This window comes from Astyanax mexicanus, chromosome 1, assembly GCF_023375975.1.
Source record: "Astyanax mexicanus isolate ESR-SI-001 chromosome 1, AstMex3_surface, whole genome shotgun sequence".
NCBI lineage: Eukaryota > Metazoa > Chordata > Actinopteri > Characiformes > Acestrorhamphidae > Astyanax > Astyanax mexicanus.
This window is the reverse complement of record NC_064408.1, coordinates 36,810,373-36,835,504: the sequence shown is the minus strand read 5'-3', so window position 1 is coordinate 36,835,504 and position 25,132 is coordinate 36,810,373. Positions and strand designations below refer to the sequence as shown.

The following is a 25,132-nucleotide window of genomic DNA, read 5'->3' as shown; positions in this document are numbered from 1 at the left end:
ACAAACACACACTACCCCCACTTTACGGCCTATAAGGAAACTTCGAACCCAGAACACTCTAAAAAAACCTTGGAGTAATCTTTTTTTCAAACAACCTTAAATTTCAAAATGACATTTACTGACTATTTCTTCACTCAGCCTCGCTCAAGAGCCCTAAATGCGAGTTTAGGGTAAAATTCTGTTTACATTCCTCCAAGTCATAAACCTCGGAGTTAATGTAAACATTTGGAACATTTGCAACACATTTGCAACACCATCACTAGGACGGGACTGCGGATTTAAGAGAGTGTCAAAACTTAATTAATGCCTTGGAAATTGTTAATTCACCAAATATTATACCAATTTAGGGGTTTGTGCCTAGTTATTTCTGCAATCACTTAGAAATAAGATTAATGAAATTAAGAGAAATGTTCTAAGCTTGGAAATTCCATTGACCGTTTGTAAGTGAGACTCTCTGCTCTCTGTTCACCAACCTCCCCCACCGTCGTAAATTCCGATGCCAGCCGCTTATCTACACTCAGCAGAGAAGAGGAATTTCTCACTGAGAAGATTTTGCTTAAAATACATATATATTGACTATATAAAAAAGGTGTTTTATAGAATGTTTACTAGATAATGGTATATGTGTCTGGTATATGGTATATGTGTTTGGATGTGTCCTGATTAAATTCTCCTACACATTCAAGTCTGAATCAACAAGGTTTAACTAGCATTTGATAATTTAGCTTTATTTGGTTATCAGTGGTTTAACCATGTATTATCTTTTAAGTGATTTAATTGGGTTTAAATAATAACATGACTCTTGATCTCTTTCTGACAGAGTACCATCCATCATTGTATTCCTAAGATTATCTTGAGTATTACAAAACTGTTTGTGGGCAAAATATATATATATTACATTTATTGTGATTCAATTGTAAGATTGTTTCCTGAATTTATCCTCACAAACTGGTATGCTGAAGAATGTATTTTGATCCACTGTTTAGTTGAGTTTTCTTTTGGTTTGGTCTATTAGAAAAATAGACCTCTAGCTGAAGCATGTTGACCATGTGAGGAGGGGGGGTTTATGGCCCTTTGTGAATCCCCACCAAAGTTTGAAATTGCTCCTAGACCAATCAAAACACAGACATTTGGGCCACAGGGCCAATCATAGCTCAGGGGCCAAACAGGCCACAGAGACTAATAGTTAAACTGGGCAGACACAGTTCAGTTGCCAGTTTAGAGTTTCCAGTTCAGTTCGGAGGAGTTGGAGGAGAAGCAGTTTGGAGTTGAGGAGAGGAGAAGAAGATGTAGTTGAGATGGAAAAAGGATAGACTGTTAGTGTAGTCATCTTAAGTTAGTTTTCTTAGACTAGTGCATTTAATCTTCAAGTATATTAATATTAGCTATCCTAGGTTAAATAACTAGGCTATTTTCTGATCTACGGAGTTCTCCTGCTTGCCAAGATAGTTAATATAGTTCAGTAAACCAACTAGACCAACCGACGGATCACCGAGAGGGTACGCCAGCCGAGCCAGCTCCAGGGAAGGCCTTCCCTGTGCAGAGACTAGAAGCGGGTGTCGTCCAGGTGCGCCGCTGGCCCACAGAGCACCATCTTTACCCTGCGGATGGGTCCACACCGGACCTTCTAGGGGTGCAGGATGTCAGCCGAACAAGAGGTTTAAACAGCGGACCGAACCGATGGGGACCCCCCTTTGTAGACGTCTCAGAGTAAGGCAGTTTGGGTATTTCTCTCAGTAATTGGTGTTTTGGTTGGTCAAGTCTAGTTTGGTTATTGTTCTTAACTCTCTTCTTAGTATAGATTAATTTTTAGTTATTTGGCGAAAGGGATGATCTTTGTAGGCCGTAAAATATCTTACTTATCTACTTATTTTAGTGTTCTCATTTGATTAGTTTGACCTCATTACATTTAGACCCTTATTTAGAAATATTCACTTAATAGTTCTATTAATCTTTATTCCTTTCATACCAGTATTATAACATGTTTGTTCTTTTATTTCTCATTTATTATTCTACACTATGATTTGATATCTAATGGCTACATTTTTGACTTTTTAATGAATTATTTACTCATATCTGTGTGATTTAATAAATACTTTTATTTTACAAAACCTGTCATTTCAGTGTGTTTTTCTGGATAACTTGGTTATGAAAATTTCTGTCACCTGTAGAAACCACACCCTGAGATGTCTTGTGTTATTAATTAATTTGATTAATTAATTAATTAATTAATTAATCTAATTAAATTAATTTAATAACTGGCGCCCAATAAAAAAATATTTCAACATCTCAATTAGCACCAGGTATTAAACCACTGAGCCGCTACAACTGCATTATGGGTTTAACGTAAAGAAAGTTAGGGGTTTCTAATAAAGTGCCAGTAAGTGAAAGCACAAAGGGGGTAGCTGTTTTTACAACCCAAAACTCCCTAAAAAGTTGGGACACAATTAAAAAAAAAAAAACTTTCCACAATTTGGATATCCCAGCATCTATAGAAAATTTGACCATTAAAAGATTCAGATAGGCTGGAGAAACACGTGTACACAAGGGACAAGGCAACCAACCAATATTACTGGTGACACTGGTGATCACTGGGCCCTCAGGTGGTACCGCATTTAAGCATTTAAACAGGTTTGATGGATTCTGTACTGGAAGACACTTTATTTACACTTTCAGAAAGCACTCTAAGAACACACTGAGAGATTGTGGAATTAAACCAATGAAAGTTGTAAAGCTGTATGATACAACAAACACGACATATCATGATCAACACCATTCAAAAATGCTCCCACTTTCTCTGGAGCAAGGATCAGTCTGTTTTAAATGAGCTTTGGCCCAGAGAGGATGGTGGTGTTTCAAAACATACTAGTGCATCTCCAAAAATCTGATTTTAATATAATTTTTAGTAATTCAGTTCAAAATGAGATTCATATATTATATAGATGTATTACACACAGAGTGGTCTATTTTATGCGTTTATTTCTTTTATTGTTGATGATCATGGTTTACAGCCAGTGAAAACCCAAAAATCAGTGTCTCAGAATGGCAGTGTGCCAAGTCCTGCTGGAAAATGAAATCTGCACCCCAGCAGAGGGAAGCATGAAGTGCTCTGCACTGACTTTAGACTTGATAAAACACAGATCAACACCAGCAGATGACATGTCTCTCAAAACCATCACTCATCATCAGTAAATTTGACATTTTATCCAGAAATCAAGGGAGCAGAGTCTGGAGGAAGAGTGGAGAGACACACGGTTCAAGCTGCTCGAGGTTTAGTGTGAAGTTTCTACAATCAGGGATGGTTTGGGAGACATGTGATCTGCTGGTGTTGATTCACTGTGTTCTATTAAGTCTAAAGTCAGTGCAGTTTTGTTTTCCCACAAAATCTTACAGCACTTCATGCTTCCCTCTGCTGACAACTTTTATGGAGATGCGGATTTCATTTTCCAGCAGGACTTGGCACACTGCCCACACTGCCAAAAGTACCAATTGGTCTATTCTAACTCTATGAGACACTGATTTTTGAGTTTTCATTAGCTGTAAGCCATAATCATCAACTGAATTACTAAAATAAAGTAACTGAAATAAATTCATATTCAATCATATTCTATTTTTTGAGATGCACTAGTATGTATGTATATATATATATATATATATATATGGATCATACGTGTACACTGAATGGAGGCACAAGATAGTAGGCCTTTCTAATTTAGAGACCAGTGTGTGGAGGCACAAGTTTGGAAGCTTAATATTATTTAACCATAGCCAATTTGTTTGGAAACCTGGACGCAGAGCAACACTGAATTTGGTTTAAAAAAAAAAAAAAAAAAAGGTTTCTCGGTGGAGGAGGCAGTAAACAACAAACATTCTGTAAACATATAAAAAAAACACAAGAAAAAACAACAGTGTTACATTTGCTGAAAAAAAAGGATTTATTCATTTCCTCAGTGCTCTCATCACTGAGATCATACATTACAAAACATAAAAACTGAATAGGATACAAAAACAGACATACGTTTAATTCTGCAACACAAACAAAACTTCACAACAGTTAAACTGTTCAGCAGGGATTAAACACACACATTAGGCAGTTTTACCAACTCAAAATTCCTTGCTAGTTCACAAGCAACATTGTATAGATTTATAGCATTAAGTATTTATTACTTTATTGCATTTGGATAATGATATCTGGAAGATGTAATGAAAGAAATAAATTAAAGTAAGACATGAGGGCTGGAGGACAGAGGGGGGAGGAGCGGTGTTTCTGAGCTGAGATCAGTTTAGAGTTTTAGTGAGTTTGGTTTGGACATAAGATCTGATCTCAGATCAGCACAGAAACACAAACTGCATATAGATTCAGTTTATCAGTTCAAGGCTTGTAAAGAGAACAAGATAATAAAAAAGCTACATGTGTGCGCATACATACACACACGACACAAATATATATATATAAGCATACATACATACATACATACACACATATTTAATGATGAAGGCACACAAGTGAAAGATTGTATCACACTTAAAACAACTTCAGTTAAAGCTTTTCCGTATTTTACACATAATATATAATACAAAACACTGATCAGACATAATGCCCAGATACAATACTGCTCACACACACACACACACACACACACACACACACACACACACACTTTAATTTCTGAAGAGAACACAGAGAGTCAATGATGTCACTTGAGTAGAGCTGAGTGAGACATTAAACAAAGAGTACAAATGAATCAAGAAGAATAAAGAAGAACAGACTACAGAGAAACAGGACAAAGAATAGAAAAAAAAGACATGAGACAAGAAAAAGGAGAGTGAAAAACAAAAGAAGCCATGAAAAAGAAATCAGAAAGAAAAGAAACAAAGAGAGAGGCAAAGCGAGAGAGAGATGAAAGGAGAGAAAATGGAAAAAGGAGAACAGAAAAATTGAAAAAAAAAAAAAGAGAAAGAGGAGAAAGAAGACGGGGGAAAGAAAAAAAAAGAAGTGAAAAGAGAATTGAAAAAAAAATTATATATATATATATATGATACAAGAGAAATAATTAAAAAGAAGATAAGCAAGAAAAATAAAAGTAAGAGAACGGTAATCAGTCTGTCAATAAGGCTGTAAATTCAGACCTGCAGGTACAGGTGAACAAATCCGATTTTTGGGCTAAACTACATTGTATCCAGATTGATTTTTGGTAGTGCCGGGGTCCAAGAAGAGCGCCAAACCTCGTTACCACAGCAACCCATGCAGATACGCGAATCAGATCTGATCCCAGTGATTTTAACAGATCTGATTTAAGAAACAAATTCAAATTCAATTTGTCTGCAGTCTGAACACAGCCTTAATGAGAAGAATGAGCTGTACTGATATTGATGTTGATATTGTGCTTCTCTTTACAAAAAACGTTTAAAACTGTACACATCACAAAACAGATAAATACAAAACAAAAAAAAACAGATGAGGATTCATAAAACAATAATTACTGTGATTAAACAACGTTTAACAAGCTTTAAAAAGAGTTTGCATAGTTCACAATTGAGCATGTTTTCATTTGTATAAAACACTAAAAAACTGAAACACTAGATCTTCCTTTGATGCTGTTACTACAAGCTTTACAGAACACTGATAAAATATACCCATTCAGTTCTAATGAGAGACTAAAATCTATAAATCATTGGTTGTTCAAATCAGCAATTTCAGTTAAATATATCATATAGCAGATGAACAGATTGATATTTGAGAAGTGAAATGAAGTTTATAGGATTTACAAAAAAGTGAGCAATAATTCTTTAAACAAAATGAAATGGGGTCACTGTGCATCGTTCATCTATTCAGTGCACTTTACACAAGGAGAGGCTGTATGAGAGTAATTAATGCAGAAGAAGTCTTTTCTGAGCACACGCCACAAACAGAGCCGCTTAAGGTATGCTAAAGCTAAAGCACATTTAGATGAGTCAGCTTCATTTTGGAATAAGCTTCTGAGGACTGATGAAACTAAAATTGAGTTATTTGGAAGGCGGTCTGTATCACATCACAGCATTCCAAGACAAACACTTTAATGCTCCCCACAGTAAAATCTGGTGGTGGTCCATCATGCTGTGGGGCTGTGTGTTTAATGCAGGGACTGGGAATCTTGTTAAAGTTGAGGATTATTGCATGGATTTTTGTTTTATAAAGAAGAATGATCCAAAATACCTTCAACCAGAAGCCAGACTCTCATTAGAAGCTATAGAAGAGTTTAGAGGCTGTTATTTCTGCAAAATGAGGATCTACTTAATATTGATGTCATTTTTCTGTTGGAGTGCACAAATTTATGCACCTGCCTAATTTAGTTTAAAGAATGATTGCACACTTTCTGTAAATTCTATAAACTTAATTTCACTTCTCAAATATCACTGTGTTCATCTGCTATATGATATATTTAACTGAAATTGCTGATCTGAACAACCAATGACTTATAAACGAAAATCATGAAATTTACCAGGGGTGCCAAAACTTTTTAATACCACTGTAAATCACAATACCTACATTTAGAGTGTGTTATAGTCTCTTATTAGGACTGAACTGGATTTTTTTTTTTACCATGGCTCTGTAAAGCTTGGAACAGCAGCTCTGGAAGAACACATTCATCGGCAGGGCCTCGATAGATTTGAGTTTAGATAGATGAACTATTAACATAGCACCTAGCGCCTGAGTTTAAAGATCAAATGGCAACACACACACATACGCAGACCTACACAGAGGAGAGTGCATAGAGAGTAGGGCTGCACGATATATCGTTTAAGCATCGGCATCGCGATGTGTGCATGCGCAATAGTCACATTAAGGTGAATAAATTAAACGTCATGTTGCAATGTTTTGATTCTTGACACAAGAAGTAGATGCACAGCGCTGTCTCTGTGTCTGTGTGAGTGACAGGCTGCTGCTGCCTGAGAAGCATCAAGGGGTGGGGGAGCGTGATTGCAGGAGTAAATACGAGGTAACCACATGGCCTCCATCCACATGGTTGGGTGCATGTGCTTGTGAATGCAGGTGTTGAAAGCTGAGCACCTCAGATCAGCACAGTTTTGCTCAGATATTTCCAGTTACAGCTGAATTCACGCTTTTTATTCCAGAAAATGTTTTAAAAAGCCATTTAAATGCCTGATTAAAGGGCCGATTACTGTTGCTTTGCTGTTTTCCTCGGGTTTTGAGTGCTTGGCGCTGATTCTAAAACAGCGTGCAGGTGGGAAAGGGGCTGGTGAAGTCATGGGCCCGTTTAATATTTTGCTATATATATCGTCGAAAAAAAGAACATTTGCAATGTCAATGTGTTTTTTGCAATATTGTGCAGCCCTAATGGAGAGGGATCCTATGGGATTTACCAAAATTATCTGGAACTTTCTTGACTTAAGCCTGCCAAAGTTGCTGATAATGAATGGAAGTTAATTGGTGGATAATACCATATATATTCCCTGTCAGCAAAATCAGCATGTGTTTGAGCTATCCTGTAATCTAAACACTCTGTTTAAACAAATACACACACACACACACACCTCCTCAGAGAGCATCTGCTGCAGGTACAATGCTGAAGCAGGTAAGTGTGTTGTGTGTGTGTGTGTGTATGAATGAACCTGCTGCAATCTCAGCACATTTCCTCTCTGCAGATAAAGCCTGGATCACTGCATCCATCCGTCCTCAAACACACAGACAGCCGTCTGAGGCTTTTACCAGCTCTTTTAATGCCGATGTTATTCTGGATGATTCACCATCACCGCTGGACTCCAGACAAAACACACACACACACAGCCAGTGTCCTTATGCAAGAGAGTGTGTGCCATTTGAATTCTTATTTACAACGATAAAGCATAATTAATCAAGCATCACAACCTCCTTCTTGTTTCTACACCCATTATCCACTTTTTCAGCTCCACTGATCATATTAGAGCACTTTGTAGTTCTAAAATTACAGACTGTAGTCCTGTATCTGTTTCTCGGCATAATTCTTTTATTTTATTATACTCCTTTTTACTCTGTTCTACAGCACCACCACAGAGCAGCTATTGTTTGGGAGGTGGTGGATCATGCTCAGCACTGCAGTAACACTGACATAATAGTGATGTAATAATCCAGTCCAATCCAATCCAATCCCATTTCCTCTACCCTTTGAGGTTTTTTGACTGTAGCCCTTCTCTTAGGAACAGTCACATAGAAAAGGGGTAAAATCATCCCCTAAAGAATTGGGACAACCCTTAAAGAACCTGATATAGTTATACAGCTCTGGAAAAAAATAAATAATAAGAGACCACTTCAGTTTCTGAATCAGTTTCTCTCATTTTGCTATTTATAGATATATGCTTGAATGAAATGAACTTTGTTGTTTTATTCTATAAACTACAGACAACCTTTCTCCAAAATTCCAAATAAAAATATTGTCATTTAGAGCATTTATTTGCAGAAAATGAGAAATGGCTTAAATAACAAAAAAGATGGAGAGCTTTCAGTTTTTAGTTTTTAGTTTTAAGAGTTCAGAAATCATTATTTGGTGTAATAACTCTGTTTTTTTAAATCACAATTTTCATGCATCTTGGCATGTTCTCCTCCACCAGTCTTACACACTGCTTTTGAATAACGTTATGCCACTCCTGGTTCAAAAATTCAAGCAGTTCAGTTTGGTTTGATGGCTTGTGATCATCCATCTTCCTCTTGATTATATTCCACAGGTTTTCAATTTGGTAAAATCAAAGAAACTCATCATTTTTAAGTGCGCTCTCTTTTTTATTTCCAGAGCTATTGGTAGCAATAGCAGTGGAGCGCTAAAGTTCAGCAACCTAGCTGCAGCTGGTAGTTAACTTTAAGGCATTGTATGTCTTCAGAAAGGGGGCAGGTGGGGTGCAGCAATTAATTATTACAACTGACAATTCCTCAATTCCTCTGTGATAGGGAGCTGAAATTAGCTTTTAATTTGTAAAATTTTCTTAAATGCTGCAGCCTCTACTACCTCTTGCACCATTTAAGGTGGAACGGGAAAGCTGAGACCAACTAAGACAAACTTCTAGTGATTTTTTTTATGCTTGTTATGAAGAAAATGGCTATAAAGCATTGAAACTACACATTAAACAATGGTAATATATTGGTTCTTGTAATTTTTAACAAGGAAAATACTAAAATGTGTGGGTTTATTTGGCTGCTTGTGCACAACCTGCCAGTGATTCTCATAACCCTCTGTTTGGAGTGTGCCTGTTTTGAAGGGTCATGTAGCCCTAACACTCCCCCTCCCCCTCCAGCCTAATAAAAACCGTCCTACACCCTAAAGTTTTTAAATACCTCTGCTGCGACACTGCTGAAAAAAAAAAAGATAATGGGTTTCAGAAACAAAGAGATGGTCATAATGTTATGCTTGATCGGATTATGTTTTTGAGGTTTTAAGCATTTATTGGACGTATTCACGCATACATTAATTAAAGGAGCATGCTGAGTGGCTGGCTGTAACAGGAATCTTTGTCCCAACTGAATAAACTGCGTCAACAACTGCAAGTGCAACAGAATTTCCTCAATTGTGAAACCCTAGACTTGATGAGCATTAAATGCACAATAGTGCAGATCATAAAAGATATAAAAGATGTGTGTGCAGCCAGGCAGTGAGGTAATGATAAACTGTCACTGAGTTTGCGGATTGTGTTGATTTTGTAAATCAGTGACAGTAAGAATAATGAACGAGGTCACCACAGAGTCCACATTAACGCTTCATTAAAAGAAGAGTTCAGCAAATAAAAAAAAAAATAATAAAAAATATTAAAAATAATAATAAAGCATTTTGCCTCTTAGGCAAAATGAAACGGATCATTAAGTACAATTTGTCAACTATGGCTTTAAAAGTGGTGCACATTGATTTCAGATGGGTAATACTGCTGTATAACATTTACTCCAGTTGTAGACTGACTGCAGTTTCTCTCATTTTCCTCGTCTCAGATCTTTGTCTCTGGTCCTCGGGCTGACAGTACAGGAAATGATCCACGTATCCGAGCGACCTCCGCAGCACACAGATGACCAAACACTTTATTATACCAATCAGGAGAGCGCCCCCTGTAGGACACAAACACAACAAACAGAGGAAAAGCTTAGTAAATAACAGCATAAGTTTTTAATTGCGACACGATAATGTCCCATGACTTTTGCCATGGTCAATGAAAGATATAGAACCCTGCCATAAACTTGCAAGATATGCATGTGAGGTCTCCTGTGAGGTTCCTGCACAAGTGTACATACAGATGTAATTTCTTCCAGAGCCTTTTGTCTGTTTGCACGGACAATCTTAGACAGATGCTGCCAGCCACAATCATTGCCACACAATGCACTGCTGACCACTGTGGTTAGTAATGCCTACTGTGGTGTATTCCTGGTACAAGGAAATGGATTGTTTCATCTCTCCGACACTCATTAGCTTGTTGGCCAGTGCTCGAACTTACTCACAAGAAAACAACTCAAAACTTATACACGTGTGAGAATTTTCAAGCAGTCCCCTGTAAAACTGTATGATCAATTTACACACTGCCATTCCCACGACTTTTTAAGACTGAATTTAAACCAATAATATAATATACTGTATATACATAGCTTTGGAAAAAAATAAGAGACCACTTAAAAATAATGAGTTTCTTTGATTTTACCAAATTGAAAACCTCTGGAATATAATCAAGAGTAAGATGGATGATCTAAAAGCAGTGTGTAAGACTGGTGGAGAAGAACATGCCAAGATGCATGAAAACTGTGCTTAAAAACAGGGTTGTTCCACTCAATATTGATTTTTGATCTCTTAAAACTTTATGAAAATGAACTTGCTTTTTGATTTGAGGTCTGAGATTTTTTTTTTTCTTCTTCTACCGGCATTGTGATCAACCTGCTTTGAGTTCTGCAACTGGGTTCAACAACCCTCTGGGCTGGAGAGCTACTAGTCTGTAACATTTCATCCCACTACACTTTATTTTCTAAAACATATATATTTTTTAATGGCTTGGAAAATATCTGCTACAAACGTAATTGCCGACCACTGCTTTAGATAAACCCCTAGATAACAGTTTTACTCTGTCATTAGATCCCACTGTTCTGAGTGCATTAAAAAGCAGCTTTTCTTTTGCTCAGATTTTATAAGTAGGTGGTGTTTAGTGCAGTGCAGCAAGACTGTCTAAGAAATGGTGGCAAAAATCCCCTTTTGCTACAAAAAGTGGTTATAAGCTGTGATGCTTTCCAAAGGGTGTTATTAAGCACCGAACAGGAAGAGAGAACACAGTGTAGCTTTTGGACATTTTCCTTTCATGTTATTCTGAAGCTTGAAAAAGGTTTAAATAAATCTTATCTTAAAATATTAAAGAAATCTTTGTGTTCAGTTCTAGAGGGGCAGAAACCTTTGCATGCAGTTGTAGATATACAGACAGATAGACAGACTGAAAGATGGACAGATTTTCCTTGAACTTCTATGTCCTCTATTGAGAATGTACATCATTACTGTAAGTCGGTTTGGATAAAAAAAGTGTCTGCTAAACGCTATGTAAAGTAAAGTAATGTAATATAATGTAAGGTAAGGTAATGAGGGATATATAGATAAAAAAAAACACAGACAGATCAACAGACAGAAAGACTGGAAGATAGACAGAGAGACATATAGACTTAAAAAGCAGACAGAGAGACTGAAAGATAGACAGAGAGACACAGACTTAAAAGCATACAAATCAACAGAGAGAGACTGAAAGATAGACAGAGAGACATGTGGATTTAAAAAGACGGACAGAGAAACTGGAAGATGGACAGACAGACATATAGACTTAAAAAAACAGAGAGAGACTGGAAGATAGACAGAGAGACATATAAACTTAAAAAGCACAGGCAGATCAACAGACAGAGAGACTGGAAGATAGACAGACAGACATATAGACTTAAAAAACAGAGAGAGACTGGAAGATAGACAGAGAGACATATAAACTTAAAAAGCACAGGCAGATCAACAGACAGAGAGACTGGAAGATAGACATATATACTTAAAAAACAGAGAGACTAAAAGATAGACATATATATTTAAAAAACAGACAGAGAGACTGAAAGATAGACAGAGACATATATATTTAAAAAACAGACTGAGAGACAGGAAGATTGAAACAGCTGGACACACAGACAGAAAGACAGAGAGACATCTGTAGATCTGTCTTTCATTAGTCTGTTTTACCGTAGGTCTGCTCGGCAGTAGTGTATTAGCCGGCTCCGCCCCATTCCACAAGGTTCAATCAGAATGCGCGATGTGAGAAGCACTGCCCTTAGACCCGCCTCCAGCTGCACGTTGTCATGTTCAACCGAAGAGGACACGAGAATACACGCACCTCGCTGCAGATCACTGCTCCAGCGCCTGAAACACACACACACACACACACACACACACACACACACACACACACACACACACACACGCACAACATTTGATATACGTCAATTAACTGTAAAGAATTTTCGGTAAATTGTGTTTCATTTAAAAAAAAAAAAAGACAAAAACTGTAATGCTACATTTATTTCTCTCCAACACCACAGACAAGCATCATATACAGTATACGAGATTTCTTTTTGGGGTGTGTGTGTGTGTGTGTGTGTGTGTTCACTCACAAAAAAGACAAACTACAGACATTGTGCTGTCCACGCTGAGTGTTTTTCATCATCTCAGAGATCAGACGTTTTCTCCAATAAACCCAATACACCTGCATCCGCTTCTTTATATGAGAATCAAAGGAAAGCTTTGATATAGAACTGGATGAGTTTTTGATTTGTACGTGGATCAAACACACACTTCAGAAACTCGGGAACAGATGCTGCTGTTATTAATTTATATGTAAATATGCATTGAAATACTATGTTTATCAGGGCTACATAAATCCATTATTAATCATTGTTTTACAATAAATACAAAATCATTTCTGAAGGAACACCAGTATTCTTACTTTCCAAACATCTTTAGGAAATCCATTCTGTATATCCTTTAAAAAAATCTGATGAACTGCTTAGGAACTGAACAAATGCACACTTAAAGGAGAACTCCGGTGTGAAATGTCTTTATTGTGACAAATTTAAGATAGCGATAAGATTTACCTACGCTATGGGAGGTAAACAGTGACTTTTAATAAACTTCTTGTACAGTTTTAAGGTTCTAGATGCCTCGTTTTAAATATCAGGGCTCTCCGGATTCTACCAATGAGTTGTGAGGCTAATTTGAGCCTGAATAACAGTAAAAAATAAAAAAATAAAAAAATAAATAAAAAAAGCGATTTATCTGCAGGGGAAAACTTATAACTTATGAGCAACACTCACTGATCACTGACTTTACGTTTATTTGGGTTTAAAAGTGAAGTAAAGTACATATATTTATACCGCAGCACTACGAAGTCTCTGCGTGGATGAGGCGCCATGCTGTCGGTAATGTAGTGAAAAACTTCAGTGTTGTTCTCCAGGGTCTCGATCACACGACTGTGAAGTAAATCCTCATCCCACAGGTGGCGCTCCCGCAGCACACGCTGCAGGACCACCGGGGGCGGAGCCTCCATCTCGGCAGAAATGCGCCACAGGCGAATCGGGTGTCCATCCCCAACCTGCAAAACAATGGGTGCATATTTATTTCGATGTTTGAATTGATTCCCTTTTAGACAGAAAATATCAAGCTTAAGTTTATTTACCAACATAACTTTCCTACACAGTCCAAACAAGTTCACAAGACAGCAGCAGGCAGTGTGTGGATTAGCATTGTCCTGTTGGAATAGAACCCCATAGGGTGTGTTCAGGAAAGCTAAGATCACTGGTTGCAGGACTTCATTAAAGTAACATTGGGCTTACAAAAGCATTTAATGAGGATTAAAAAAAATTATCTGGCATCGTATGAAACTCAAACTTACACTGTGACACCAGGCCTTCTGAATGTGTGATGCATGGCAACAAACCAAAATTTATCTTGGCACTGACTACAGTGCCTCAAAACACTCTCACTCTCACACACACAATCCCAGACCTAAAAAACACTAGACTATTACTGTTCCCCTCTAAAAATACACAGAGTAATACCAGCATAAAACAATATGGCGGTGATCAATACAATTCATTTTTAATGATTGACACCACTAATATAAATATAATCAAAATACTGCTGCTGCAGTTCAGCCAATCAGCTCTCTAAACCCATACATCACCCAGTGCCCTGACTAAACTACCCATCACATTTTTGGGTGGGTGGAATCAGCAAAAAAAACAGGGGATTTAGTGGCCCTTTAAGAAAATCTGATAGATCACATGGTTTACATGTACATGGGGTGATTTGTAATCTTGTGTATTTTAAAGTCAATTAGAAATTGCTTTACCTTCTAAAACCTAGAACTATTGTTTCTCTTTGCTATTTGGGCTAATAATTTGGCACCTGATTAGTGTAAAAACAAATAATTATCTGTTGTATCTTTTTTCTGAAAAAATTATGACCACATATGAGGACTTTAGCTTTAGCTAAAGCTTTAGCTTTATATTTAGCTTTAGCTTTATGTCGATAGAACACAATGATGTTTAAAACATTATTTTGCGCCTCAAGACAGCAGCATTTTTTGTATTAGTGCAAAACAAAATTAGACAAAACATTAATAATTGTGCACCTTTGAGCAATTAGGCTCATTTGAAGTGCTGCTTCAACACAAAGCCATAAAAAAGTAAACAACAAACATTTCTGTATTTAATGTTGATTTGAATTCCAGAACCAAATCGAAACTGTAATGTGTTAAACTCTTCCGCCAACTGTATAATGGCCACATAAGAGGACACCAGGCCTTTGTAGAGCAAAATTTAGTGTTGTGCTCTAGAGAACCCTAAATGTGATGTCCACACATGTGGACGCCAGGACCTAGGAGGTTAAATATAAATATATTGTTTTGATTACTATATTTAGCAATCCATTATTAACCTTTAAAACAGGCAGGCTAGTACAATAAAGACTTTTACAAACACATTTTGTGATTAAATGGTACGTTTTGATCTTTCCAAGAATAATTAAAAAATAATTAAACCTTCCCTGAGGGACAGCTTGTGTGTTATTTATTCATTTATTTATTTTATTAAATTTTTTACTGCATTACCACCGTATTGGATTTGAGACTCGGTTTTGGCATTTAAGTCAGCATGTTGTGGATTCATGAACCGAATCTTTAGAAAGCACACTGACAGCATGCTGTCACTCACCACACTCACAATAACACCACTGACTGTGCTTAACACCACTGACTGTCTGTTTTTTTTTTTTTTCTTTTTTTTTTTTAACACACTCAGCATCAGGAGTTCTGCAAGAAGATGTACACAGAACATCTGATATTTATTTTATACTTAATTCTTTTAATACTTGAACATAATTATCAGGACTGTGGCATGCCGTTAAAACAAAAACTGCTGTTGGTGTGTTTATTCACTTATGTGGAATGGATTTGATTGGCAGCACTCTGTAACTCTAACTCTGTAACTGTTAAAAGTATAAGTCAGGGCTCCAAGTGCTCTAGTGGGCTAAGCGCTGCCACTAAGATCAGGAGATCGCCAGTTCGAATCCTGTTTATGCAGCTTGCCATCGGCTACCGGAGCCCTGAAAGAGCACAACTGTCCTTGCTCTCTCTCTGGGTGGGTAGATGGTGTACTCTCCCCACATCACTACAAAGGGTGATGTCGATTAGCACAAGGCGTCTGTGAGCTGATGTATCAGAACAGAGTCGCTGTGCTTTCCTCCGAGTGCGCTGTGATGTTACACTGCAATGCTGCATCAGCAGCAGATGGAAGAGAGAAAAACAAAGTCTCAGTTTCAGCAGTAAAGAGAAGAATTAGAGGTCTGACAGGAGAAATGCAGTAATATAGTCAAGGACATTCAGCACTGCTACTGAACAATGTAAAAATATGGGTGTTCTAAAACCTTTTCAGTAGTGTATATAAACCTATTAACCTGTTATTACATTACATTACTTTTACATTACATTACATTTGGCAGACACTTTTGTCCAAAGCGACTTACAATAAAGAAGTACAAAAGTAATAGAAGGTAAAAACATCTTTAGATAGGGCCTAAAGGAGGGCAAAGGGAAATATGTGAGAAATGAGGTTAGTAAGTAGTTAGTTTGTTAGAGGTGTTAAGAGAGTAAGTGCTCTTTGAAGAGCTCTGTCTTCAGGAGTTTCTTGAAGATAGCGAGAGATTCTCCTGATCTGGTAGTGGAGGGTAGTTTGTTCCACCATTGGGGAACTCTGTATGAGAACAGTCTGGATTGCTTTGTGTGAATGTTTGGCAAAGCGAGGCGACGTTCATTGGAGGAGAGCAGCGGCCGGGAGGTAGCGTAAGCCTTCAGGAGCGAGTGCAGGCAGGAAGGAGCTGTTCTGTCATCACCTTGTAGGCGATTGTAAGAGCTTTGAATTGGATGCGTGCATCAACTGGTAGCCAATGGAGCTCAATGAGCAGCGGGGTGACATGTGCCCGTTTTGGCTGGCTGAAGACCAGACGTGCTGCTGCATTCTGGATCATTTGGAGTGGTTTTACTACGCAGGCCGGGAGGCCAGTTAGTAGGTAATTGCAGTAGTCGAGGCGTGAGATGACGACTGCTTGTACCAGGAGTTGAGTGGCCTGTTGCGTCAAAAACTCTAAAATTTTTCTGATGTTATATAGCGCAAAGCGGCAGGATCAAGTAACTGAGGCCACATGGTATTATGGTAGGTTAATAGAGGCTTATTTATATGGAATGTCCTGTGCTTTTACTTTTAATAGGAATAAAATGTGACAATTTTCTATAATTCATATTGCCTACAAGAGAAAAGCAAAAAAAAAAGAAAAGAAAATCAGAAGTAAAAAGCTTTACAGATAAGCTTGTCATGTAGCACTGTCTGTACGTCTTGTATTAACGCAGCACACACTTCACTACCTGCTACTTTTGTCTAATGGCTTCAGTGCAAAACTAAAGACCCAGACCTTTCTCTGTTAAATCAGACCTTGATATTTCAAGACTTGCTGAATGAGACACCGACTACAGCTTCCATTAACCGTAAGGTCATTTACCTTGAAGCCTTTCTAAAAGCAAGCCAGTGTCTCACAGTTTAGTCTTACAATTCAGTCTATAACTGAAGAACGATGGGTGATGCACCCCAGGGCTCAGTGCAAGGGCCTTTGATATTTACTGCAAATCCAATAACAGGGTGAATATGTACTAATGTATCTTAAAAAAAGTTTCTTTATTTTAGCAATTCAGTTCAAAATGTACTTATATATTGACTTATACTTAATACTTAAACTTATATATTATAATAGATGTATTACACACAGAGTGATCTATTTTTTAAGCGTTTATTTATTTTAGTGTTGATGATTATGGCTTACAGCCAATAAAAACTCAAAAATCAGTGTCTCACAAAATTAGAATATTATATAAGACCAATTGGTACTTTTTCCAGCCAAGTCCTGCTGGAAAATGAAATCCGCATCTCTATAAAAGTTGTCAGCAGAGGGAAGCATGAAGTGCTGTAGGATTTTCTGGAGAGCACTACACTGACTATTGACTTTTTTTTTTACAAAGTACAAATTGGTTAGTACACTGATTTTTGTTTTTTTTTTTATTGTCTGTAAGCCATAATTATCTACAATAAAAGAAATAAATGCTTAAAAAAAGATCTCGCTGTGTGTAATACATCTATATAACATATGAGTTTCACATTTTTAACCAAATTACTATAAATAAAGGAACTTTTCAATGATATTCAATTTTTTTGAGATGCAATAGTACGTCTGTCTCTGTGTTTTACAGCATTACACTAAAGCATACAAGACGGTTTTATTTAAATCCCAAACGTTAAAATCCTGCATACAGAATTCCCCCAAAACCATTCCAGTAAAGCTTCAGTAAAGAGCCAGTACATTTCACTTAATGGAATGTAGGACTCCATTGGTTTTCAGATACCAAAGATGTCCTGCCTAATCGACTACAGTTCGACAGTTCGGTTGTGTAAATTGGATTTCTGGCTGAACTTTTGCTTTAATTTACATGCTAAGCTTCAGGAGCGCAGGCACTTCTGCTGCAGGCTGTTTTCGCAGTGCCTCATGGTGACTCGCTGAAGCTTCACAAAATCAGACCCAATCTGTGCCATGACCCAGCTAGCACTGGAAAATTGGCACCCCACCGGTCCCGCCCTCCTTTTCCCCAACAGGTTTTGGCGGTTTGCCAACAGCACGCAGTCACCTGTTAGTGGTCAGAAACGCCACCTGCTGCAGATACTGGCAGGTGGATGCAGGGCTGAGCCGTTCGGGCTGGGTCAATTCGGGAGAAAGATACAGCAGGATTTTAAAGTAGGGTAATAACTCAACATAAAACAGAATTATTACTAAACACGAGTTACTTTAGGTAAGAGATGTCTTTAGAGATATTTAGGGATCTGTAATTAGTGTAAAATGCCAGAAAAAAAAAAAAAAAACATTTTCTGGTCCGTGATGAGGTCTTACATAAGAAGAGAAAAAAAAACATTAGTTTTGTAAGTGAAAACACAGCACTACTTATAAATTAACTCTATTTTCTGTATGTGATGATCAGAAATCACCTGCTATGAATATCTGGATTAATTTAAGATGCTGTAATTGCATTGTATATACACACACACTGTTTTATATATACTTATATATACTATAAAAAGAGAGCACTTAAAAATGATGAGTTTCTTTGATTTTACCAAATTAAAAACCTCTGGAATATAATCAAGATGAAGATGGATGATCACAAGTCGTCAAAACAAGCTGAACTGCATGAATTTTTGCACCAGAAGTGCAGGCATAAAGTTATCCAAAAGCAGTGTGTAAGACTGGTGGGGGAAAACATGCCAAGATGCATGAAAACTGTGATTACAAGCCAGGATTATTCCACCAAATATTGATTTCTGAACTCTTAAAACTTTATGAATATGAACTTATTTTTTTTGCATTATTTGAGGTCTGAAAGCTCTGCCGCTACTTTTTTTTTATTTCAGTCATCTCTTTTTCTGCAAATAAATGCTCTAAATGACAATATTTTTAATATTATTTCAATTTTATTTGGAATTTGGGAGAAATGTTGTCTGTAGTTTTTAGAATAAATCAACAATGTTCATTTTATTCAAACATTAACCTAAAAATAGGAAAATCAGAGAATCTGATTCAGAAACTGAAGTGCTCTATTCAGAGCTGTATATTAAGTGGCCTCTGTCAGTGCTTTTCTATGGATAATATAGCAGCTGTGTGTAACAAAAATTAGCTACATTTAATCATTAGCTGGGTCACCAGAAGGAATTTCTGGACAGGAAGTGCATAGTTAAAACAAGGCCAGGTTAATACATTCAGGGCACACAGGTGTGCGTGTGTGTATTTGTGTGTATCTGTGAGCTTGCAGGGTTCAATAGCGTGTGTTTACCTTTTTATAAGAAAGCTCAGTGTTATCTGGGCCGTTCACACTGTGCCAGCCTTTGCTCTTCTCTGCAGCCTCTCTGAGTAAACACTGAACGTTATCCTGCAGATACGCCCGATAATCCACTCGCTCGCCCCGAGCGTTCACCCCAAACCCGTGCAGGGGGAGGGGCTGCGCGTCCGCCGCAACGTACGAGTTACGCGACTGCAGCATCATCTCATGAGGAATCTGGAGACAGTAGGAGAGAGACAGAGAGTTTGCCATTATACAGCTTTTTAGCCCTACCTATCTTACAAACAGAGATAAAAATAGACTGTATTTCATTATATACACACACAACACATCCAACAATATACATATCTTTACTATAAATTCATTTTAGAATATTACATGCACAAAATATAACCAACATACACATTTTCACTATATGGGCCATTCCACTGAATGGGTGCCATTTCTGTCCCCAGAAAAATTCCATAAATATAAATGTGCACACAAAATAACTCTAAAATACATTTTATATTATTAAGCCTATTGTCTTGCACATTGACCTGATTGCAAAAGTAAGATTAATAAATAAAAACATTAATAAAAACTTACACTAACACTAAAAAAATAGCATTTGTTACCTGTTCCCACTCTCTTATTATAAACTTTACCATAAAAAATAATTATTTAAAAAATTATGTTTTTTTTTTTTTGCTTTGTTGTGACTCTCCAAATCTCATCTATACTTTAATATATATATTTTCCATAATAAATCCATAATATTTAAGTTAAAATACACATTTTATAGTTGTGTCCCTGGGTTTCACTCAGTCCTGTTACTGTAAAACTAGAACATCTAGAACATTCTACAAGTTACACCTACAACAGAAAGTGACATCATCAGCTGGTTCTTCTGAAGATTATAGGAAGACCAAAATTAAGTTCCCCTTTATTGTAACTATGACTGAGGATGTCAATCTCAACACTCTGTCCTGTTACCTAAATTTTTAGATCTTATTTTTAAAACACACTTATTTTCAAAAATCTAGAAAAAAACTAGAACGTGCATAGTGTCCTTATGCTATTAGCATAGCCATTTAGCTATTTTTCATGTGTTTGCTAATTCTACGCTAAAAACGTATTCCTGTTTAAGTCCTGTTACTCAAAACATAAAAAAGTAACAGGAATGAGTGCCAGTAACAGGAGTGAGTGCCAGTAACAGGAATGAGTGCCAGTAACAGGAGTGAGTGCCAGTAACAGGAGTGAGTGCCAGAAACAGGAGTGAGTGCCAGAAACAGGAGTGAGTGCCAGAAACAAAAAGTTACCTAAACATTTTCATTATGAATTTACTATGAATGGGTTTAATTACTAAGTTTGAGGTTTTATGTGTCTACCTGAAAGAGTTTCTTGCACTCTGTGATCATGTGACAGAGGCACTGTGTGGCAGCCATGTTCTCACTCAGGTCCTTGTGGTCAGGCTTGGCTCCTCCCTTCCGGCTGATTAACCTAAGAGCATAAACAATATAAGCTTTCAAGCAAATAAACAACAAAAACAGCTTGAGGGAGGAAAAAAAAAAGATTATTTGAATGGGAGAAATACAAGATGAAGGAACAACCACTCTGCATGTTCAATTTTTCAATGTCAATTAAGGAATAATACACCAGAGGTTTGTGCTATAACGTGTAATATTGGCACTGCTAGGCTAAGTGCCGTAGATCAGCACAGCAGTGCCAATATTACACGTTATAGCACGAACCTTGAATGTATTACTGAGATTATACCACAGTTTCCCAATTTACATGGCCAATTACCCAACCCGCTCATTAGGACTATCACTAGTGATGCCCCAACACACCAGGAGGGTGAAGACTAACACATGCTTCCTCCGATACATGTGAAGTCAGCCACCGCTTCTTTTCGAGCTGCTGCTGATGCAGCATTACCGAGCAGCCAAAGTGCTCGGAGGAAAGCGCAGAGGCTCGGCTCCGGTACATCAGCTCACAGACGCCCTGTACTGCAGACAGGAGTGATGTGTGGGAGAGAGCGCCATCTACCCACCTGGAGGGAGCAGGGCCAATTGTGCTCCATCTGAGCGTCGGCAGCTTGATGGCAAAGCTGCATGAGTGGGGGTTTGAACCTGCAACCTCCCGCTCACAGTGGCAACGCTTTAGATCGCTGGACCACTCGGCGCCCCCTACTTTAAGTAATTTCTTGATTTTAGAGGTCTGACAACTCCAAGCTTTCCAAAAAGTGTGATTAATTACCATTAACTTATTTTAAAACATCTTTTCACTAAGTGGTTAGGATTGAATTTTTTCCCTTAATAAATGAGATCATCATTTATCATCATTTAATAAGAGCTTTTTGTATTCGTCTTAATAATAAAGTTTGTGTGCAAATCGGAAAAATGTAAGTAAGACAAAAATGCGAAAAAAAGAAAAGAAATCTGTAAGGGGGCAAACACTTTTTCACTCCACTGTTTCAATAAGTATACAAATACACACGTATAGCAAACTTATAAACTCATTTTCGACTAAAAAAATGCACAATCATTGTTCCAGAGTCTGCCAACAAGTATTATTCAAATTCGACTTGGATTAGGTGGAGTTACTCATCAAACAAATGTCTCTCTCCATGCCCCTGAACAAAACAGTCAACAAGTAAACAACTGTTTACATGCATAAGTATGTGTGTGTGTGTGTGTGTGTGTGTGTGTGTGTGTGTGTGTGTGTGTGTGTGTGTGTGTCTGCAAATACAGATGGATGGCCTCGTGGGTAAACTGTAAGCTAATGAATACAGACGACCTCTGAGCCAGAGAGACATCGCCTCACACTGCATCGCACTCACTTCTTCACTCTCTCTCTCTCTCTCTCTCTCTCTCTTTTTCTCTCAATCTCCCCTCTCTGCCATTCCCTTAATACTGCGCAACTTTTTTTTCTTTATACATTCATGCATACAGAAGACCCCCTACTCCCTCTGCAATAGCCCCCCATACTTAAAGCATTGCTGTTTTATTTAATTGCATTAAGTCGCATTAAGAGCTTCAGTAATGTCAGACTGAATCATCATCCCAACTAACAGAATAACTCCCAAAGTTATTCTATAAGTATAGGATGATGAACACAGTTCTACTGCTCCACTGCTCAGTACTGGATGGCTTTTACATGCCTCTAGACCAAGTGTGGCATCATGCAAACATGACGCCAACAGCATCACATGTATACCTGCTCCAGATAGGTCCATTATATTAGCAATAATTTTGTACAGGAACTAGACATGCTGTTTGTTTTTGTGTCAGCAATGGGTTTACCTTAAAGGTGTCATTCTATCATTGTTTTTAACAACAGAAATGTTTTATTATTGTTAATGTTATTATTTCATGTTACTTTACAACATGTGTGATGCCCTGCTGACTGCAGTTCAGCCACTGACCTAGTCATAGAGTCCCTGTAAAACGCAAAATCCACCGGAGATCCTATGTAAACCTAGTTACTTAAACACAGAGGTAGGTAATCCAGGTCCAGAAAGAAAAATCCACGGGTGGATTCTTACTTTTAACTAGTGTAAACAGAACTGTTCTAAAAATACAACTACTTATCTAAATTGCACTTCGCTGGTGGTGTTCCATAGACAAATTCAAATCATTTGTTCCTTAGCTTTGAATTACTGGGCAAAGCATATAACACTGATGTGTTATTTGCACAAATAACACAGGAACAAACTGCCATGCTGTTCCTAGCGCTGTGGGCGGTCGCGAGCCAAGGTGGGCGAGGCCATGAATACTAATTCACAGGTTGACATAGACACAAGTGCTTTTCCTGATCGACTCCTTTTTCTGAATACTACTGCAGACAATAGAAGATTGAGGAACAGTTTCATAGGCAGCATAAATATACACCTCAGAGAGACCTATTTCCACTTATAAGAAAAAGTGGAAAATTGCATAGAATTCCACTTAAACCCCAGATATTTTGTAAAAGTGCTGAGATGAGTTTAGACCACATAGTTTAATAAAGAAACAAAACAAAAAAATTTGCAACATTCCCAAGAGGAGAAAATAATAAATATGCAAAATGAAGAAACTATTACTAGCACACACACACACACACACACACACCTGGGTGAGGTTCCGTCTCGTTTGGATGTGTTTAGGTGCAGTATTGATGGGGCGAGACACACGGCCAGATTTTCTGCAGTCATCTGGTTCTCCTGCGCAGACGCAATGTCACTGAGGAAATACAGCAGAGTCTGCAGAACCTCTCGGTTCTCATCAGGAAGGAGAACCACCGCCGCCTGTACTGCCTGTAGCCTCTGACACTCAGGGACAACTGGAGAGAGAGAGAGAGAGAGAGAGAGAGAATTTGAAAGAATGAGAGAGCGAGACATTTCATTAAGCAATGCAACATACTTGCAATTGCGTACAGCTCTTGAAAAAATATGAGACCATCTAAAAATGATGAAAACCTCTGGAATATAATCAAGCGGAAGGAGGATGATCACAAGTCATCAAGCCAAGCAGAACTGCTTGAATTTTTGCACCAGGAGTGGCGTAAAGTTATCCAAAAGCAGCGTGTAAGACTGGTGGAGGAGAACATGCCAAGTTGCATGAAAATATTGATGAAAAAAGGATTATACCACCAAATATTGATCTCTGAACTCTTAAAACTTTCTGAATATGAACTTCTTTTCTTTGCATCTTTTCTTTGCATCTGTTAATTCAATCATTTTACATTTTCTGCAAATAAATGCTATAAATGACAATTGTGTTTGGAATTTGGGAGAAATGTTGTCTGTAGTTTATAGAATTAAAAATCAATGTTCATTTAACTTAAACACTTATCTATAAATAGCAAAATCAGAGAAACTGAAGTGGTCCCAGACTAACACCGTCCCACCGTCCCAGGGACAACAAAAATAGCACATGGGACAGGATTAAATATCTTTTGGGAGCATTCCTTAAATATAACAAAAAACGTTTTTCAGTTTGGGTTTTGCTGACGGTTGTGAAACAATTGCGTAGAATGTACATGACCATTATTGTCAGCCATGTATGTGTGTGTGTGTGTGTGTGTGTGTGTGTGTGTGTACTCACACTGGTAAATATGCAGAAAGGTCTCGGTGAGTTTGGAGGTCAGAACAGGTTCAGGTAAGTCTCTGAAATACTGCTTTAACAGATCTGCAACGTCATAGGCTGACTGGCCCTGGTAGGTCACGTGATCAGGAGAATTCTCATTGAGCTGCCTGAGAGCCTGGATACGGGATTTAACTCCAGATTTCCGGAATATTCCCACCTAAAGATAGAGACGGAGAAAAAGAGTAAAGAGTAACCTGTGTTATCCAGAGCTCACTGTGACAGAGTGTGTGCATGTGCATGTGTGTGTGTGTGTGTGTATATGCGTATGTATACATACCTTCTCCAAACACTGGCTGCGCAGGTACCTCATGGCCTGCTGGATGCTCTGTGGGAGGGGCTGGCCAGTGCACTGGACGTTTATAAACGGTGGGACCCCAAACACATGCTTGTCTTTATAGTCTGGACTTTTGGAACGCTTCATGAACTTTGGCACAGCCCTGTCCAATCACAAAGCAGGAGTACAGTAATTGATATTGACAGTTTTGTCCAAACTCCTAGCATATAGCATAGCAATTACTGACTTGTCTTTTTATTCAAAGACCTAAAGACGAATCTTCTACTTCCAATAAGTAGCCTTT

At 37.8% G+C, this 25,132-nt stretch overlaps 1 protein-coding gene across 1 annotated transcript in view; it reads right to left on the bottom strand.

Annotated features, from left to right (window-relative positions):
* Positions 1-3,911: 3,911 nt before the first annotated feature.
* The window catches only part of stard8 (StAR-related lipid transfer (START) domain containing 8), a 99,279-nt gene continuing 78,058 nt past the window's right edge, over positions 3,912-25,132 (bottom strand). The window contains exons 7-14 of the mRNA XM_022685101.2: positions 24,832-24,991; positions 24,513-24,711; positions 23,538-23,748; positions 20,814-20,925; positions 19,438-19,659; positions 13,388-13,605; positions 12,201-12,377; positions 3,912-10,066 (exon numbers count right to left, since the gene is read on the bottom strand). Coding sequence (XP_022540822.2) covers positions 9,949-10,066; positions 12,201-12,377; positions 13,388-13,605; positions 19,438-19,659; positions 20,814-20,925; positions 23,538-23,748; positions 24,513-24,711; positions 24,832-24,991 — 1,417 coding nt within the window. The 3' untranslated portion in view covers positions 3,912-9,948. The remainder of the gene's footprint in view (positions 10,067-12,200; positions 12,378-13,387; positions 13,606-19,437; positions 19,660-20,813; positions 20,926-23,537; positions 23,749-24,512; positions 24,712-24,831; positions 24,992-25,132) is intronic.